This window comes from Archocentrus centrarchus, chromosome 5 (assembly GCF_007364275.1).
Source record: "Archocentrus centrarchus isolate MPI-CPG fArcCen1 chromosome 5, fArcCen1, whole genome shotgun sequence".
Lineage (NCBI taxonomy): Eukaryota > Metazoa > Chordata > Actinopteri > Cichliformes > Cichlidae > Archocentrus > Archocentrus centrarchus.
The window spans coordinates 7,644,889-7,664,371 of NC_044350.1; the positions used below are offsets into that span (position 1 = coordinate 7,644,889).

At 40.8% G+C, this 19,483-nt stretch overlaps 3 protein-coding genes across 4 annotated transcripts; 1 reads left to right on the forward strand and 2 right to left on the reverse strand.

Annotated features, from left to right (window-relative positions):
* Positions 1 to 2,253: 2,253 nt before the first annotated feature.
* On the reverse strand, positions 2,254 to 8,499 carry LOC115780099 (CXXC-type zinc finger protein 1-like). The gene is made up of 14 exons (XM_030729088.1): positions 8,364 to 8,499; positions 6,939 to 7,054; positions 5,883 to 5,983; positions 5,654 to 5,790; positions 5,339 to 5,494; positions 4,961 to 5,104; positions 4,775 to 4,882; positions 4,499 to 4,677; positions 4,022 to 4,229; positions 3,828 to 3,938; positions 3,696 to 3,745; positions 3,516 to 3,612; positions 3,245 to 3,397; positions 2,254 to 2,846 (listed from the first exon to the last, which is right to left on the reverse strand). The coding sequence occupies exons 1-14, from the start codon at positions 8,364 to 8,366 to the stop codon at positions 2,700 to 2,702; spliced, it is 1,710 nt and encodes a 569-aa protein (XP_030584948.1). The 5' UTR covers positions 8,367 to 8,499; the 3' UTR covers positions 2,254 to 2,699.
* Positions 8,500 to 9,457: 958 nt separating this feature from the next.
* LOC115779896 (myoD family inhibitor domain-containing protein 2-like) lies at positions 9,458 to 10,630 on the forward strand. Its single transcript, XM_030728789.1, has 4 exons — positions 9,458 to 9,820; positions 9,899 to 9,999; positions 10,085 to 10,262; positions 10,374 to 10,630. The coding sequence occupies exons 1-4, from the start codon at positions 9,685 to 9,687 to the stop codon at positions 10,628 to 10,630; spliced, it is 672 nt and encodes a 223-aa protein (XP_030584649.1). The 5' UTR covers positions 9,458 to 9,684.
* A 38-nt stretch (positions 10,631 to 10,668) lies between these two features.
* Positions 10,669 to 19,417, reverse strand: LOC115780103 (transcription factor E3-like). 2 transcript variants are annotated; one of them, XM_030729092.1, is made up of 9 exons: positions 19,282 to 19,417; positions 16,565 to 16,798; positions 16,255 to 16,479; positions 15,694 to 15,789; positions 14,874 to 14,985; positions 14,720 to 14,776; positions 14,460 to 14,535; positions 14,183 to 14,330; positions 10,669 to 12,920 (listed from the first exon to the last, which is right to left on the reverse strand). In XM_030729092.1, the coding sequence occupies exons 2-9, from the start codon at positions 16,763 to 16,765 to the stop codon at positions 12,462 to 12,464; spliced, it is 1,374 nt and encodes a 457-aa protein (XP_030584952.1). In that variant the 5' UTR covers positions 16,766 to 16,798; positions 19,282 to 19,417; the 3' UTR covers positions 10,669 to 12,461. The 2 variants fall into 2 exon arrangements, with proteins under 2 accessions (XP_030584952.1, XP_030584951.1); XM_030729091.1 differs by having other exon boundaries at positions 14,183 to 14,348.
* Positions 19,418 to 19,483: the final 66 nt, after the last annotated feature.

Below are 19,483 nucleotides of genomic sequence, written 5' to 3' on the forward strand. Positions count from 1 at the left end.
CCCTCGGATCCTGTTTGCAGTGAGGGGGTTATTTTACGGGACTATCACTCTTCTTTATACTATAACTCTGTCTTCTGCAAAGTGAGCGTCGTTTTCTAGCTTATATTTACTTTTTAGTTGTAATGAAAGAGTAGTTACTACGAAATCCTGATGCACTCTTGCACCCTTTACATTCCTTATCACGTTCATTAGTAGGTTTCTTATAATTTGACAGTCTGTCACAGATGAATGCAGCAGGATTGAAAGCGGCTCAGAAGTTGCTTCTGTTGTTACAATACAATTTAGGTTAAAGATCTCACCCTCGTGTATAATAGACACTCAGTTCCATTTTCAACTTAAGTTGAAAATGTGTATCAGTAATCACTCATTTCACCGCAAAACCACTTCATTATATGCGATTTGCTGTTTACTGATTTTAAACAGTAACCTAGTTCAACCAGGACTCATTTCAGCGTTATTGAAAGGGAAAATAACGAACTGAACACACAGAGGCGTAAGGGAGTGACCCCTCTGATTCCGTATGTATCCTCTTCGAAGCCATCGTCTTTGCCTTTTAACTGTGCTGCATTCATGGGCTATCAGGAGTGTGGTGCTAGATAATCCCAGAGCTGTCAATGAGTGACTTCACAGAGAGCACAGCTTGAGAGTCATCTGTTAATTACTGCATGAGATTGCAGCTATTTCAAACAGCTTCTGGTCTGAAGTAGGAATTAGGAGGCACACCTGAATGCAGCAGCATTTTAAAGGAACAGGAACATGAAAACCGGAAACATTTTTTCACTGACTTTAAAAAACACATTTTAGGGTATTTACTCAAATGATATACGGACATATAAAATGTATACAGTTAGAAGAGTGATATTTGTTTTGTTTTTTCAGCATAAAAATGTTGGCACGGGTCAAGAAACTGAGTCTGAAGGGTTTTGAGTGTGAGTATTCTTCTTAAAGGACATAATCTACACTGAAGTACCCTCTGTTTCACAATTCTCAGTGCAGTCTTTCTTAACCTTTATTTTTTCCTGCCATTATATCCACTTATTCTTGGTTTAGGTAATAATAAAATACCAGTCATAAGTTTAGACACACCTTCTAATTCAGTGTTTTTTCATTATTTAAAAATTGTCTGCATTATAGATTTATACCAAAGTTGTCCAAACTATGAAAAAAGACATTATTTAGTAAACAAGAAAGTATTAAACAAACCAGAATGTTTTATATTTTAGATTCTTCAAAGTAGGAACCTCTTGCTTAGATGACAGCTATTACCATCTTGGCATTTTCTCAGTCAGCTTTATGAGGAAATCACTTGGAATGGCATTCAGATAACAGCTGTGCCTTTTCAAGAGTTCATTTCATGAATTTCTTGCCATCTTAATGTTTGTGAGACCATCAGTTGTGTTGTGAAGAGTTAGAGTTGGTATACAGTGACAGTGTAAGGCACAGAAAAGGTGAATGGATGGTTTCCTACGTACATGTGTAGTTCCCACCGTGATATACGGAGGAGGAAGTGTGACGTATGGGGGCGCTTTGCTGGTGACACTGTTGGCAATTTATTCAAAATCCAAGGCACACTTAACCAGCAAGGCTACCACAGCACTCTGCAGCAACATGCCATCCCATCTGGTTTGCATTTAGTGGGACTATCATTTGTTTTTCAACAGGACAATAATTACACACCTCCAGGCTATGTAAGGGATATTTGACCAAGAAAGAGGGTGATGTAGTGCTGCGTCAGATGACCTGGCCTCCACAATCACCTGATCTAAACCCAATTTAGATGGTTTGGGATGAGTTGGACCGCAGAATGAAGGCAAAGCAGCCAACAGGTGCTCAGCACCTGTGGGAACTCCTTCAAGACTGTTGGAAAACCATTTCAGGTGATGACCTCATGAAGCAGATTGCAGCTTTCTTGGCATTCTCTCAAAGCAGAAGGTGCCTACTTTGAAAAATCTAAAACATATTTTGCTTTAACACCTTTAAGATTACTACATGACTCCTTATGTTTTCCTTCATAGTCTGGATGACTTCAGTATTAATTTACAATGTAGGAAAAAAAAATAAAATAAAAACATTGAATGAGAAGATGTGTCCAAACTTTTGACTGCTACTGCACATCAGTTCACTCTACATTTACTTTCCTGGTGAAGTTGAATTTAGAGCGGTATAATTATTTAATTCTAATGAATAAATGATAGTCACATTTAAAAGGCATTGAAATGGAAGAACAAATAACATCACTCTTACACACACCCCTCAAATACAGCAGGTTTCAGGTGTTTATTCAAGGTGACCATAAAAAACAAAAACAAAAACAAAAACAAAAACTGCAGTTTTCAATCAGCAGTAGCTCATCTACCACTATCAGGAAAATATATATTATCATACACACATTTTAAAATAATTATCTAGTTAGAAAATTAATTTCCATAAAATTGGTTAATGTTTATACAACTTAGCTTCCAAACCTCATGTTATGTACAGTAGGGGTGCAGCAATATATTTGTTAATACCAGCTTGTTTGACTGGTAAAAACACGTTTCCTGATGGCGGTGGCTTCTGTTTCTATTTACAATGTAGGAAATGTAATTAAAATAAAGAGATAAAATTTTGATCATGAAAATTTGTTTCCCCTGAAAGACAATGAGCAATCAAAAAAAAAAAAAAAAAAAAGATCCAAGAACAGCAGCAGAGTGGGTTGACTACCTATCCTTGTTGCTACGGAGATCAGTCGTCAAGGGGTCGTGCTGAATAGTTTGGTGCAACATGAGAGCGAGGAGACCAGCTCTGTTCGTCATAGCAGTCCTGACGTTACGCTCCTGCTCAAAGAGCTCGTCCAACTTGTACCACTGCGTGGGAGGAATGAAAAGAAACAGGTGAGTGTGGAAGAGCCAGTGTTAGGTATTTAACGTGAGAAGGTCAGACAATCGCTCGTTATGGCAGGGGAGCCAAATCACTGCAACCACAGACGGTAACTACGGGGGAAATAGTATGAAAAATAAAATTACATGTTTTTAAAATATATATTGCACGTCTGGATAAAGTAGAATTGTGTGTATTTTAGTTAGCCCTTATTTTGTTTTCGCCATCAGTCTGACTTGACATCTTAATGTTTCTCAGACCATCAGTTGTGTTGTGAAGAGGTAGAGTTGGTAGAAGCTGTTTTATGTAAGAGCGTTCCCAACATCTCACCCGATTCTGAAAACCTGAGCAATTCCCAGTGAACAAACCGTGAAGTTGGACTCACCACCCTGACTCGCTCCAGGTCCACCTCGGCCCTCCGAAGCTTTTCCCAGTTGTAATGTCTGTTGCACTTTCTTTTGGAGACTCTGCAATATTCTCCCGTCGGCTCAAACACATTCTTCACTAAAGGGCATCCACACACCTCATCGACGGGCACCTGCGGGCCAAGCAAAAGAAAGACAAATTAAAATCTTCACATGGACTCTATGGACTTTATGCTTTGCAGGTTCCTGCTTGTCACTTTGGTTTTACAGCATAATGGCAGTTTTGCTGACCTTGGGATCTCTGGAATGCTCTGGACACAAAACCTGAAGCCTCTTGCAGTACGTCTTGCTCTGTGGGTTGTACACGTCACAGAAGAGTCTTGTTGCGCTGCAAGAGAAGCAAAGTCTTAGTAAGTCATCTAACTACAGGAGAGACCTATACACTTAGACTTTTCTTAGAACTTTTCTTACCCTTCTATCCTTGTAGGGTACATTGAGCCAAAGGAGGTCTGACTCTCATACTGTTAAAATAATCAGAGAAGTAAGTGTTTAAGAAAAGCATGTGCTTGTAGCAGCGTTAACAGAAATGAAAGGAATCATCACCTTTGCGTAGCATCTCTCCATATGTCTGAGTGCCACTTTGGGATTGATCGGATGACTGCAAGACACACAGAAGATCTGCAGGTCCGTGTCCTCGCTATCACCTTCATTCACCTGCGAATGGGAACCAAAACCAATGTAAGTGTTCCCTGTTCTTCAGCTGCAGTTTCAAACGAATGCCCGAGACGTGCGCTCACCTCCTCGTCCAGCTGAACCGCCTGCTGCTTGGCCTTGGCGATGATGCCCTCCAGTTCGTGGAAGCGTCGCTCCATCTCAGTAAGGCGGAGCCGGGCGTTCTGCTGGTCACGACGTATGCGCTCCAGCTGCTTCTTACCGTGCTCCTCAGCGATGCACGGACTCTGCTGCCACTGCTGGATACGCTGAGGGAGGATCTCATAGATCCGGCTGATTAGCGGCAAGCACAGATTTCAGTTAGCTGTTAGGAAAAGCTTCAGAAACAGCAAAGAGACATTTTGACACATGCAAAAAGTCGTAAAATCCCCACCAAAAAGTAATTACCTTATTAATTAGATAAGTTGTAAATAAAAATATACACTTTCTGAAATATTTTAAGACCCTTATAGCACCAAGAGAAACTAATGGCATTATCACTTCAGTGCAAACAAGGGATATTAGAAAAAGCCAAGTAGAAAAATAAAAACAGCCAGTCTTACTTGGCAGCTAACTTCATGCCGCAGTCCTCAGAGCAGTATTTGGAGTTGGGTCTTGCTGCCTCCACACAGTTGGGCCCCAGGCACTGACGCAGCCCTCCGCTTTCCCGCAAATCCCCCCTCTCACTGTGCCTGCTTCTGTCTTTGTGCTTCTGCTTCTGCTTGTGGCGACGTGACTCCTTCTGAATGGTTTTTGAAAAAAGGACAGATGTTACCGTGCGTTACTAACGGTTACCGTTTTAGCTCTTTAAACAATTTCTGTGAGGAAATGAGCCTTACTTTCTTGTCAAATTTCTTTTCTCGTCTCTTGACGTGCTTCACCTTTATGGCTTTCTTACGCATGACAGGACTGAAGGGCACCTCGTCATCGTCCTCACTAGCCCATGCCTGCGTCAGAGGAGTGATTGAGTGCATATAAAATAAGCGGATTAAAAAGCAACAATGGAATGGGAACTGTTCTCCTACCATGCTGTCCAGTCCTGCCGCCCTGTACTGATGGTAGAGTTCTGCCTCGCTGTCGTAGTCCTCAGAGTACCGTCTCCGTCTGTGGTGGGAATTGTCCCTCCTTTCTCTCAGAGAGAACTCCTCATCCTTCACACGCAGCATTTTCTGTACAAAAGCCAAACAACAGGTTGCACATTTTCTGAAGTTACATCAAGAGAGTGTGCACAAACACGTACAGAAATCAGAAGATCCACAGTTTTCAAAGACTAAAGAAGAAAAAAAGGAAATTTTTTAACTTTCTGATTTTTTTTTTATGCCTTGCAAATGACTATATACAGTATATGACACACTGTTATTTCACAACACATTCTATAACATGACGGAGCTAAAGGGACTTACCCTGGCTCGAACTTCACACTGCCTGAACCTGCACTTCTGTCTGATTTTGTTAGGGCCTCCAAACTTCTTCATGTCCTTGCAGAAGTCACACTGGGCACAGTCCTCGGTCCTCCTGCAGGGCTCACATTCCCCGCACATCCGGACTGAACGCTTCACCTGAAATTAATGAGGTGCAATCAGAGCCAAATACGCGATGTCACAGGTGGACATCAGGACAATGAGACTATGGAGAAGATGGCCCAACCTTAGTCTGCGTTACTGACTGCATGCAGCTTCTGCATCTTTGCACAAAGTGATCATAATAATACAACTTACTTTAGATCCACGGCGCCTTTCACTCTTATAATCTGGAGTACTCGGTGTGCTGTACTGTTTTTCGCCTCTGTCAGACTCAGATTCCTTCTCACGACTTTTCTTTGATCTGTACTTTACTTCCAACAAGGGATTTTCTTCTGGCGATCACAAACATAAGGGAGCAGAATCTTGTTAATTTGCACGGCAAAGGAACAACCGCAGTCATAAAAAAAGGACAAGAATTTATTACCTCTGCATCTCATGCAGTACCATTCCTGGATTGCCTTCGCCATCTTCTCAGTGATGTTAATGCAGTGGCCATGGAACCACTCGTTACAGTTGTCACAGCCGCTGTCAGCGAGAAATAAAAGCAACACCTAGCGTATGAGCACATTTCTTCCCTGCACACTAAGGCTGTGCCATATCATATGTGATAATACGGACATAAATTTTTACACAATATCACGTATGAGAGCCGCATGTCAGCCTCCAGTGACAATTTAGTATCTAAAAAAAAAATTCTCCAAAAAAAAAAAAAGCAAGTTGAAACCTGTTTCCACTAAAAGGTGAAGCAACAAACGTGTTTCACCACTTGAGGCAAAAACAAACACATCAAGTACAACCAGGCTACAAAGAAGGAGATCCTAGCAGCGAGCGATAAGCGACCAAAATGTAAACAAATGACTTCCCCGGGGCATCACCTACACACCTGCTAATTGTGCTCCGTATGACAGGAAGAGCAAACAGTGGATGGAAATTACTCGTGTTAAAAGGGAGGCTGTAAGCAGAGCTGGTTGGAAAGATTTGACCCAAGATAAAACATCACAGGTAGAAAATATTTTTCAGTTTTATGTGACAATACTGTGCAGGCCGCTGACGAGTTACAAGGTTAAGTTACTTTAGTTATTGTTGAACTAAAGTGTTAAGCAGTTATTTTATCATTTTACTTAAAATTTCCAGGGAAAACACTACCTAGGCTACTTTTGTGCTCACACTTGACTTTTGCTGTGTCACTGGATATAATGCTGTGTCACTACTATTGCACTATAATGCTGCTGCTGTCGTCACCTTGTTTCAGTTGATTCACACTTCAAATTAAGAAATGTGTCATTGATTAAAGCAGCTTATTGGAAAAGAAAGATGGAAAACGCTCTTCATCTCTTTACACTTTTAAATGCTGCTACCTGCAAGCATCAATAAAATGTTATTCAGTATTTTAATTGCAAAGTTTCTTGAAATAGCAAATTTGAGGCTATCGCCCACCCCTACTGCACATACTGCAAATATAAAATTGGTATGAACTTACATCATGAAGCAGTTGATGTCTGGTTTCCGACAAATGCAGTAAAGAGGTGCATTCTCCCCCTCCATACGGGTGCGCTCAGGCATTGGTCCATGCTCAACATCAGACATTTCACTATCCTGGAAAGTACAATAAACAGGACAGACCGCATTACAAATGATGGTGTACTAAAGATAACCAACCGCATGGCTGTAGTAACAACATGTTACTTATCTACCGTACTTATTAACACTCTAGTTGTGTCCAGTTGCTCCACTATCATTCACAGTATACTGTTCCAAACACCAGCTTTAGCGTTTTATTTTTTGGTTAGTATGTTTCTGGACTTCTGTGTCCTGGTGTCTGACTACATTAACAGAAGTATAAAACAATCATCAATCTTTGTCCACTTATCCAATTCAGGATCTATACCAGCTGTCAGAGTGAAAGGCGGGGTATACCCTGGACAGGACGCAGGTCACAGACACAGGGACAACCATTCACACTCACATTCACGGCCAATTTAGAATTAACTAATTACCTGATCCCACACGTGTCTTTGGACTGTAGGACAAAGCCGGAGTCCATGCAAACTCCACACACAGTTGGTGGATTTGAACCCAAGACCTTCTTGCTGTGAGGCAACAGTGCTACCCACTGCACAAGTGCTCAGTTTAAAACCGGTCTGGCTAAACCACAGCTGATCTGGGTGTGTCAGAGAAACTCCACATCAATGCAGCGCTAAGAAAGGAGGGCAGGGTGGGGGTCCGATGGATCACACGTATGCACAGAAGCAATGGAACCATCAGTATTACCGTTCTTGTCGTTATCTTGTTGTGCTGTCATTTGTATTATTGTGACCCTGCCTATGTCTACTAAGGACACCATTAAATTGTGGGGTCTGATACTGAACGTGATCATTTGGTTCGGACTGTTCTGACAATCACTCACTTTCATAAGTATAATTGTGTGTAATTTGAATCCACGCAGCAACGTTGATGTCATAAAATAACGCAGTTATAAATACAGTGCCCAGTAAAGTTAGTTAGCGAACACCATTAGCATGTAATGATCATTTCATAGACTGTAGAAACTGTTCTAAATCCGGCACCAAACGTGAAGGGTAAACTGTTGTGTTTACACACAAACTGTACGCGCTAATATTAGCTCGTAGGTTTAGCACCAGCTAACGGGTGAGTCTGGCAGCTGGCTTCATTTGCAGAAGCAGTGAAAAGTGGATCGATGGTATTTGCAATTATGATGTTACACACACAATTTAAGTTAAAGCGGTAACTTAGTTGCTAGCTTGATCAAAACCATCATCCATTATGCACAGTTGAAAGAGCAGCTCTCCTTGCAGATAAGCGGCCGTGTAACCTAATGGACACAATTACGCTCGACAACTTTTTCAGATCACAGGTTTCATAGTAATTTTTTTTTAATACTCACCATACTCTGGGACCGTATAGCCTTTCGTTACTCTGCAAATATGGATTTATGAAATTAAACTTTTAGCCTGATAGCCAGCTCCGTGCTAAGATTTACACGGAAATAATCGGCGGAACTCGTTAAAGTATTATTGGACAATATTCTTCTTCTATGGTGGTAGAATCTGGGCCGAGTAATATCCAACTTTACACTGCCGCCATCTAGTGGATTTAGTACAAATCAACCGGACACGCCACTTATATCGCTGATGTACAATAATATCGCTTCATTTATATTCTTGTTAATATTTGTTTACACTGGACACTAATGTTAGGCAGGAGGATATCTACATGAACAAATTTATTATTTATTACAGTCATGTTCTGCACCTCTCTCTCTCTCTCTCACACACACACACACACACACACACACACACACACACACACACACACACACACACACACACACACACACACACACACACACACACACACACACACACACACACACAGAGGGAGAGTAAGACAAAGAGAGGGAGAGAAAGAGTTTCTGAGAGAACCATGCCAGCAGTTAAACCTCCACCGCTGAGAGATGTGATTAAGGCTGCATGTTGGGTTGTCCTCTACAATATGCTATGAAAAGTAAGTACAGCATGTTTCCTATGAAACTAATGATGCAGAGAGAAATAAGGAGAGATAAACTTGGCAGATTTTGTAGATATCAACATATTTAAAAAGCACAGTATTAAAGATGTTTTAATGGTTTATGGTTGTGACTACTGATCTTCAAATTAACTGGATTTACTGAATCTAAATAATAAGCTTCATTTGACACAGTGCTAAATTATTTATTCCCATATACCCTCTAAATACTTCCTTTGTAGTTTTTCTCTGTCATTTTCTAATCAAAAAGCAGAAATATGGATCAAAATACTTCATATAAAAATGTCAGATAAGGTAGGTATTGCTTCAAGATATGAAATTTTAATGAGTGCAAACTCAAGATCTCACTTTCTCATATCACTGTCAGGATATGAGTGTACTACCTTTCATTGTAAATGTATCTAAAATGGAGATAAATAATAGATTAACTTCCCAAGATGTCCACTCATTACTGACAGCTATGAAACCTCAGCTATAGATCCGACTCTGGCTCTGTGGTATCTGCACACAGTGATAATGATAGATTTTCATTGCAGTATTACAAAGTCAGTTATTCCAGTTTAAGAAGAGAACTGATCTAAATATAATTATCACTGCTATATAGTGCATTTATTGTTAAATATTTAATTTAAAGGTCCATATTTTCCAGAGGCAGATGACATATTTAGGTGAATCCCACGATGGATGACAAGATCAATTCTGTAGGTACAAATGAAAAAGTAGATGACAGAAATGATGACAAACCAAAGGTCCATGATCCACTCCCCACCACCTCAAAGTTGCTCGTCACACTCGATTCCACCGCAGATCTAACAGGTATGTTCACATTAAACAGGTAATAATGAAAATGCTGCTGTTCAGTCTCCTGATGCTTCTTTGTGTCTGCTCTTTCAGAATCTTTGACTGAAGTCACTAGTTTTTCAGAGCAGATCTCCACCGAGGACACTGAATTATCTTCAGTGGACATCTCTGTGAATGTCTTCCCACATAAAACAGTAGGTACGCTGACCTGTGAATTCTCTGCTTATAGTTTTCTCCTATAAAAACAGCTTTCATGAGGATTTCTTCTGCTTGGCACAGAAACGGCCATCGAATACGACAGGATCTGTGGAGGACCAGCCCAAACCTCACAGCGCCCTGCTGCTCTCCTCCACGGAGGCCAGCACAGTCCATGAAGTGAGCCAATCGTCCAAAGCAAAAAACAGGAGCCAAGAAAGCCTTAAAACCACCACTGTTCACACTGACCCAGGAGGAGATGGTAAGGACACTAAATCACTGCATTCCTGCTTCATCTCTTTGCTCCTAAATCCCTCTATTTTCACTTGTCTCACTACCCTTCTCTTATCTACGTGAGACCTTTGTGCTGCAGTCCTCATGGCCTGCCTCTTCTGCCACCCTCTGGACTGCCTACTGTCCACATTGAGAGGCTTTAACGGGTGTGTCTGGTGGCTGTGCTCGTCCTTTTGTGACTGCGAGCCTCTCCTGGACGTGATGCACCACTGCGACCTCTGCGAGTGTGTGGGCGTCCGCTGCCTCCAGAGTGACTGCCCGGTGTGCGACTTATGCCTCCACGCTACAGAGTGCCTGGACCTCGCTATGGAAATCTCTCAGATGCTTTACCACTGACGGCCGCTGTCAGGAAATGAGCAGATCCACACACGAACCCAATGAGAATAATTTATTTGTTAAAATCTTCCAAAAGCCAAATTTGCAAGGACAAGACATGTTTGTTTATGGTTAACAGTCAGTGTTAGCAGTCAAATATATACCAGAGTGAGACTGGGTTAATATTGCGGAGAGCAGTAAAAGCTGACCGTACATTAAGTTCTCCTCTTCGATTTACGGGAACAGAACGAGCAACACTGAGTGATGGAGTGGAGCGGCTTTAAGCTCAAAGGTACCCCGAGGTGCCTTAAAAATCACTGTAACCGCCAATCGATGCCAATCAAAGCTACGATCTAAGTATGCGTTTGGCTGTTTTAACTAAAAAAAAAACAAAACAAAAACAGTACATCAGTGTTAGAAAAAAAAAAAGCCTTGACATTTGCAGGTACGTACTTCCACACACATTCATTAACTGTACAGAAAGTTTGTTAAGCACGTGATGAAAAAAATCCTAACATTTTTAACTATTTAATGGAATAATAAATGCATTGAGGTTTCTATTCAATGAGCATCATACATTATTATAACAGAGGTGAGACTAGTGGTTGGTTCCAAAAAACAAACAAACAAAAAAAAAAAACAGAGGTCCGAGCCCTCTGAGCAATAACCTATAATTAGATTATATCACTTTCATCATCCAAAAGAAAGAAGAAAAAAAAAACAACAATTTTAGTAGAACATGCAAACTGGGAAAAAAAAAACAAAAAACAAAAAAACAAACCCAAAAACAATCACTCAGTGATCACCAAGATTAATGGAGACAAACTAACACAGATATTAGTCAGCAGAAACTACTTACCAAACTATCAGGTATAAAAATGTAATGAACTACAGTACTCTTGTAAAAGGAGAAAATTGTTCTGCATTTCCATTGACTGAGTGAACATATTAAAAAAAATATATATAACGCTGATTTGTAATTTGTAGCTACTCTGGAAGAAATCCTGCTTTGGCTAACTAGCTGCAGCAGCAAGTGATTTTTTTTTTTTCCCCACCGCCTTTAAGGTTTATTACAAATACATGCGTCCTGGGCATCAGCTGTCCACTGTATGTAGTAGTAATAAAAACAGACACAAGCTTTCATAAAATGCATAGACTGCCATAAAATAAGGTGCAAAGAACTTGCTCAAAATAAAAGACTCTTATTTACAATGTGCTGTAAATATTTCACAATGTGCCAATACGGAAAATCCCTTCTGTAGCTGCTGGTGATCCAACCCAACACGGATGAGCATGCAACTGCTACTGACAAACCCTGATTCCAGTCGGTTTGAAGAAAAAAACCAAAACAAAATAAAACACACACACACACACACACACACAAAATATACACTATATTATTGGCATTTCTTGACAGGTCTGCTGTGCTGAAAAATGTCATGAAAAAGAAACCTCACAGCTTTCTTCCCTACACATAATATATGCATATAATAAATTCAAGCAAACCTTATATCCCTCTTAAATCTCTGAATAAATCTTAACAATTATTTAAGAATGTATTATTTCTTAATGCTAGGTCCATGCCCCTATTATACAATATTGCATTTTAATAAGATTGCATTTATAAACCCAGACAATCATCTGACTGGCTCCAAACAGGAACAATAATAATTTCTATAGGAAAAAAAAATAACTTGCTGTCTTCTGGTGTTAGTTTTGTTCATAATTACAGCTAATTTGACTTTTTAAATTCAACTATGCAGTTCTATAAATAGGCTATAGTTACTTAAAGATAAACTGGACTTCCCGGCATTCTCGTCCCTACAGAGAGTCTCTGACCACACACAAGTCATCAGAAGTCCTCGTCCATCTCGAGGCTGCTCCTGCGACTGCTGGTTTTAGAGGCACCTGGTGACAAAGGAGAAAACAGCGGCTCGCCCATCCTCTCTGGAGACAGCGCGCACCCGTCATCCATGAGGATGTCTCCCAAACCCACGTCAGAGTAGAGGGCTGAGGCCGGGGCGTCGTCTAGCTCTGCAAAGCTCAGGCTGCCCAGGTCCAGCGGGCTGCTTATAGTGAGTCCAGCGGGAGAGTCTGAGGAGGGTGGGGACAGGAAGGAGGCTGGCAGAGGCTGCCCAATGGCTGCTGGACCGAGGAGGCTCTGGGTGGAGGCTACTCCTGCGTTGGGAGGCAGAGACTGGCTGCTCTGTGGAACTGTGGACCGCTGCTGGAGCAGTGAGGGATCGGAGGTCAGAGCAGAGATGCCGCTGGAGCTTGAGAGGCCGTGAAGCCGTGCCTGCATTTCCAGTTCCTGAAAATAAGAACAGCATGTCTGTGAGCGCCCAGACGTCCGGAAATCACTGATGTCATTATTGCACATTATATTGGATACCTATGTTATATACCTAGGTTTATGTTGCTGCATGCAAAAATTATTTCCATACATTAAACACAACCCCCCAAAAATTGAGTTTAACACTGTCATCTAAATAAGATGGAATAAAGCTGGACAAAGAATATCTGAAGAAGTCCAGAGCTCAATAAAGCAAACACCAAATTTTGTGGACCTATTTTTTGCAAACTTTATGCCTCAGTAAACCAGCGGGTCGAGTGCAGACACTTCACAGCCTTACTATACGCACTACAGCAGTGAGCACAGGTACCCAGACACTTCCTTAGGAAAGAAAAAGCTCTTTAGTTTAAAAAAAAATGAGAGTGAGAAAAGACAACAGAGCAGGGCCAAAGGCGTGGCACTCATGATACACATGCCCTGGTTACTTTTCTGTCTCCTTAGAAACAGCATGTGTGGGGCGGTCTCAGACAGGAATTATGCACCGTGGATGGATTTGTTCCTCAGGGTCAGACTATCCAGCAGTTCGTGGTGCTGGACAATCTCTAGGACTGCCTTCTCTCACTTACTAAATATTGTCTAAATTAGAAACATCCTGTCTCTGCTTAAATACTTCCCCCAAAAATGCTGAAACACCGGCTCAAGCTGGACGACTGTAATTCCTTATTATCAGGAGGTTCTAAAAGCTCCATGGAAAGCCTTCAACTGATGCAAAACGATGGAAAAAAGAGAGAGAATATTTATTTTTTGCTGGTAATAGATTAAAAAAATGGATGTAAAATCCACAATAGAAAAGCCATATCATGTCTTAAAAATCTCATAGTACCATATCAACCCAACAAAGCCTTCACTCTCAGAGTGCAGGCCTTACTTGTTGCTCATACCATTTGCAAAAATAGAAAGGGAGCATCTCGGGTCCCTGTCCTGTGGAATCAACTCCCAGTTTGGGTTCAGGAAACAGACACCCTCTGCACTTTTAAGATCAGGCTCAAAATCTGATGCAATGAGAGGTGAATACGCACTATTGCGTGTCAGTAACATTTGCTGAGTCTGCTTCTGTTAGATTTCCTGTTAAAATGGAGTTCTTCCTTCCCACTGCCACCAAGTGCTTGCTCATACAGGATCCTTTGATTGTCGGGGTCAGGATCCTTACCTTACGATAAAAAGCACTTTAAGATGACTACTGCTGTGACACGGTGCTGTATAAGTAAAACTGAACTCACCTGGATGCGTAACATTAAAGAGTGGTTTGCTTGCTCCAGCTTTTTCTGTCTCATCTCAATATCCTTGGCTCTCTGCTGCTCCTTCTGCAGTTTCCTTATGTAGTCTACAGAAGCCTTGAGAATGGTGCCTTTATTCCAGCGCGTCTCTCTGTCGTCATTGTGATATCAGTAAAGGCAGGAAAGAAGACAAGATCGCATTTATAAACCAGATGCAGAACACTGTAACTCTAAATGAGCAGAAGAAAATAGAGATCTAAAAAGCACCAATAATACTTACGGGTCTGATGACTTGGGTATCAGAGTGCCCAACTCCTTTATGCGGTCATTGATGTTGAACCGTCGCCTCCTCTCAACTGTAAGCAACAAAGGCGAGGCAGAGAGGAAGCAAAGGCACATGTGTTTACCTCGAACAATCAGCTGGTATTAAGCAGAAGTGCACGAAAAGGTAGATAGGACTGTGATTTGGAATCTGCTTTTTGTTCAGATATGAACAAGCAATAAAACACCAAAAATGATCTCAAACAAAGATTAACTTACTGAGGTTATGGTTGTCTTTCTTCTGCCTCTCTTTCATTAATGCTTTGGCATCTGCATCTGAAAGACAAAATGTCAGTGTTCATGTTATGAAAAGCTAAACTAAGCTGTTCTGTTTATTAATTTTTTTTTTTTTTTAAAAAGGAAGTTATTATACCAGTAATTTCCCTTTTAATTTTTGGAAGATCAGCAGGGCAGGAGTTGCTGACAGTAAGAGTAGGTGCTGCCATTCCCGGGCTATGGTAGACATCCAAGAGGTTTCCTGGGAGCTGCACAACAAACAACATGTTGCAATATATGCCTTAAATAGTCCCTGACTTCTTTAGAAGCAAATGCTGCTTCTTTAATTTAGAGCAATCAGTTCCTTGAGTTCAAAATAGAGTCAAAGCAGGTTTTTGTAGATCAGACAGATGATACAAGTTGCAAAAGTAATGTGCTTTTGCATTACAGAAGTAAATGGATGCTATACAAGCAAAGCAAAAAAAACAAAAACAAAAAAAAAACCCAACCATTTATATTCAATTACATATCAGCTATGAAGAATCCCTAGTACCACTTCAAAAATCAGAAATATTTACCTCAATGTGCTTCTTTTTCTCGCCCTCCAAAATCATCACCATAATCCTCATTTTTTTGTTTTGCAGCAAACTTTTGGCAAAATGTATCTCCCATACAGATTACTTCTTAACCTCGCCGTGTACTTTTTATGACTTTGTTTCACTTCTCTTTGTCTTGTAGCCACTGACAGCTTCACCCCGCCCATGAAACACTTTGGTGACAAATAGTAACTGAGTGCCAGAAGTGTATATTTGTTCAGAATTCCACACATGAAAGAGACCGCCCATTCACAGAAAGTACTCACACAGAGCGTTCTGCATTATTCTGTTACCGTACTATTGAAGAAGAACCTCTAAACTCCAGCGGAACCTTTTAAAAAAGGAAGTACAGGACGGTACAATGAATACAGTTTTTCATACCGTGCTAGGCAGCTGAAGACCTGAGTCAATCAACGTAATGATGTCGTCATTAAAACTCGATTCAAGGCTGATGATGTCGTCAATCACATCGTCAATCTTAAAAAAAGACAATGAAAAAAAGTGATGAAAAGTAAGCAGTGTGACAGTAACAAATATGTAAACTGTATAAAAACAGTCTGGGTGGCAACACTAAATATCTAAGCTCAATGAAAGAGCTTTAAGGAGCCCTAATCTGGAAGGGAGTGATACACGCATGAGAAGTGCCGGCACGGTTATTCTGTAAGTGCAGTATTTAACATCTTATTGTGACAACAGGCCAACAGGAGCATGACAGCAAAAGGTATGCATCATCACAGTGGGACCTTTGGGCACATCACTACAAACTCAAGGTAATTAAACAAAAAGAGAGCAACAGATTTTTCACTTCCCTAAAAATGGAAATTGGACTGGAAAGTTGCAGAAAGGCAACTATTGAAAAGGTTGTGTAATCTGCTGAATCATCAAATGAAACTCACACACAGGAAATGTAACCACTGGTATCAATGTCGGAATTCCCCTTACTTCTTCCTTGTTGGATCCGATGTTAAGCAGCGCCATAGGACTATTAGGGGCGCTGCTGGCAGTGGGGGCCACTTCAGGGGCTGAACTGGACTGGGGGACAGGGGACACAGACACAATCTGAGGAACCGCCCTGTTTCCCAGCGTGGTGGAGAGGTACTGCTTCACCTGCTGCCTCTGTGCCTGCTGGATGTGGTACTTGGTGGGATTCTCCAAGTGGGTCTGCACCTGATGATTTAAATAGCTGTTAGGGGACTGTAGTCTGACACACACTGACGGCACTAAATAAATAATGCAAACTGGCCGCCCTTACTTTCAGCACTTCCACAGGCACCTGTGCCGGTGGGGGACGGGCGGCATTAGGTGGCAGAGTGACAGAGATAGCTGGAGTTGAGTCAGATGCCCGAAGCTGAGCAGCAGCGGCCTGTTGCTGCTGAGCAAGAGCCTCACGTCTCTCCTGCTCCTGGGCTTGTTCTCGCATCAGCTGCTGCCGCAGCAACACACGTGACGACATGGCTGAGATGGATCCACGGACCTAGTGATGGAGCTGTATGACAAACACAGTATATAATGTTTTTATGTAGTTATTACACAACTCAATCCACAAATCAGAATCATCCACTATAATATTCTGATGATGGAGATCGTCATCATCCAGATGTTACTGTGCATCTAAAATAGATTTTCAATGGGAATGCTTAATTTGGTTTGTAATAATTTGTGTAATGAAGTTAAAAAGCCATCGAAAGTTTGATATGACCTGTACAATATAACACACAATTATACAACCTATCACAACCATCCTAATTCATTTTTTTTACTTCAAAATGCTAAACAAATCAACATCATCTTGTGCACCATAAAGGTGCTCAACACCATCAATCAGCTTGCAACACCCTCACCACCTAATCACATCAAATCCAGCATTAATCCACCCACTTTCACAGTGTACCTCTGTTGAACTGCTAGAACTTTGATGAAATGCTTTCAGATGGTCTTGCAATACGATTTTACTGATACTGTCACACATTAAACCATCCAGCCCTCTTTGAAAATGAGATTATTCTTGTGATAATACTAGTTATATGGCTGTAATGGAAGTGCCAATTTTGTAGTAAAAAGTTAATTTAAAATGTTTTGTGATCTTAAAATAGTACTGGGAATGTTACTTAGTTATTACCATAGCCACTGCCTTAATTATACTCATAAGAACTTCCATGTATATACTTCAAATTTATCTTTTTGGTTTTAATTTATTTAAATTATTAAAGTGTTTATTCTTCCTACATGATAAACAGTTGCAGCAGTAACATCTGAAATTTCACTCTGGGATCAAAGTATTTCTGATTTCTGATTACAATAGTAAATTTTTCAAATCTATTTTCTCTGATCTTTTGCCCTCAAAGCTGATTCAAGCCTCATCTTTTTTATTTTCATTTTCAATTCCTTATTTTTACTTTCAGGAAGCTGTGAACTGTGCCATACACTTTTTATAACATTCTGTTATGTCTGCTATAGTTTTATATCGTTTTATATAGTTTTACTCAGAGATACAGAGGACTCACATAGGTCTTTTTTCATTTCTATATCTATCTGCTACCATGCTCACGAGTACCTAGACTTCTATTGTAAAATAATTATATGCAAATGTGAAAAGTGTTCTGTAACAATTTGTGCACCAATAGATTTGTAAATTTGTAAAGGACTCTCCAAACACACGGTGATATTTGTAAAAGTGTGCAGGAATCTGCTAATGTGCATTTAAAATCTGCGTGAGCATAATTAGATTTCCAAGTATAAATGTGCACACAAACATACATATACATTACATAGACATTAATGGCTGAAAAGTCCGTTTGCCCCAAGAGTTGGAAAGAAGTTAAAATCAGTTTCAGCTTACTTGTATTAGACTAGGTTGGCACTTGCAACATACCACTGTGTGTACAGATTTACATGTGTCAATACACCTTCCTTGCACATCTGAAAACAGGCTGAGATTTTTTTTTTTTTTTTTAAACAAAGCTGATTAAGCACACACGGATTGAGATTCTGCTATACCACTTTCACACACATTTGCAGACTATTTGAAAACTTTAATAGTCCCATAGGAGAGAAGTGATCTCTCGGGAAAGGGAACCATCGGCAGGCGGGAGGAAGTATCACTTTAAAGGCATGGATCTGTCACATCGATCGAGCCTTTGAGTCATTACTTATTGACGAGATACCGACGCCACAGAGAAAAAAAAAAACATACCTGCAACCGCCTTTAGCCTGTTTTCTGTGACCTTAGTGATTAGTTTAAGATTGCACTGTCGCTTGTAGAGTTTGGATGGACAATTTGGTCCAAGTAAGCTGTGTGCAGACGCCGTGGTCCCAGCACTAAGTTTTGACGAATGGCCATATGAGCTGCGTCCTCTAACGAGGTTTCCACGACAAATCCTGTCTCATAGTTTAAAGACACGTTGCTAGAGGGTCTGTACATGTCGGTAAAGATCATGTCAGACTTTTAGTGATACTTTTTGTTTCGATTAAATAAAACTCCATTGAAATGTCCGCTAAGAAGTGGTCGTCTTCTCAACAGAAACCTATGCTGACGAAACACCATCAAAAGCCCATTTTATTTTCAAAACCACAAGTTAGCTGGATTATCTTAAGGACCATTTGGACAGGCAAGTCGGGGGCTTCCTTTTAGCAGTTTTCGTAATCTCTATTTTTGGCTAGCTCGGATCCAGCGTCAGGAACTGGCGGCGTGTGTTTGACAGCTCAGTACTGCTAACGGGCCCAGATCAACGTAATGTGTGCATACGCAATAAAAACTATAATTTACATAGTGCCCTCTTTACGGTGGTCTAGCAATACAATAATTGTCCACTTGTTAGAAGGTTGCTATTTGAGTTAAAGACAGTACCGTACGACCCCGCTACGGCTAAGTTAAAATAGGAAGTTGAAACTTAGCTAGCTAGCACCAATTACTTGCCACAAGCTAATGCCAGACAGCGACACGACTTAATTTGGAATGAAGACACGTACCATGAAAACTGGTGAGTTTAAAGGAGTCACAGCCACACATCTACGGAATCCCTTGTTTTCTTTGCCATTTCTTCAGAGCCTTGAAAACAACACTGACAGTCACTAGCCTCTATCGTTGTTTACCTCAGACCGACGGGCTTACGTCATCTTACGCAACTTACCCGGAACCTGTTGACTTTAAAGTTGCTGTATTTTCAAAACG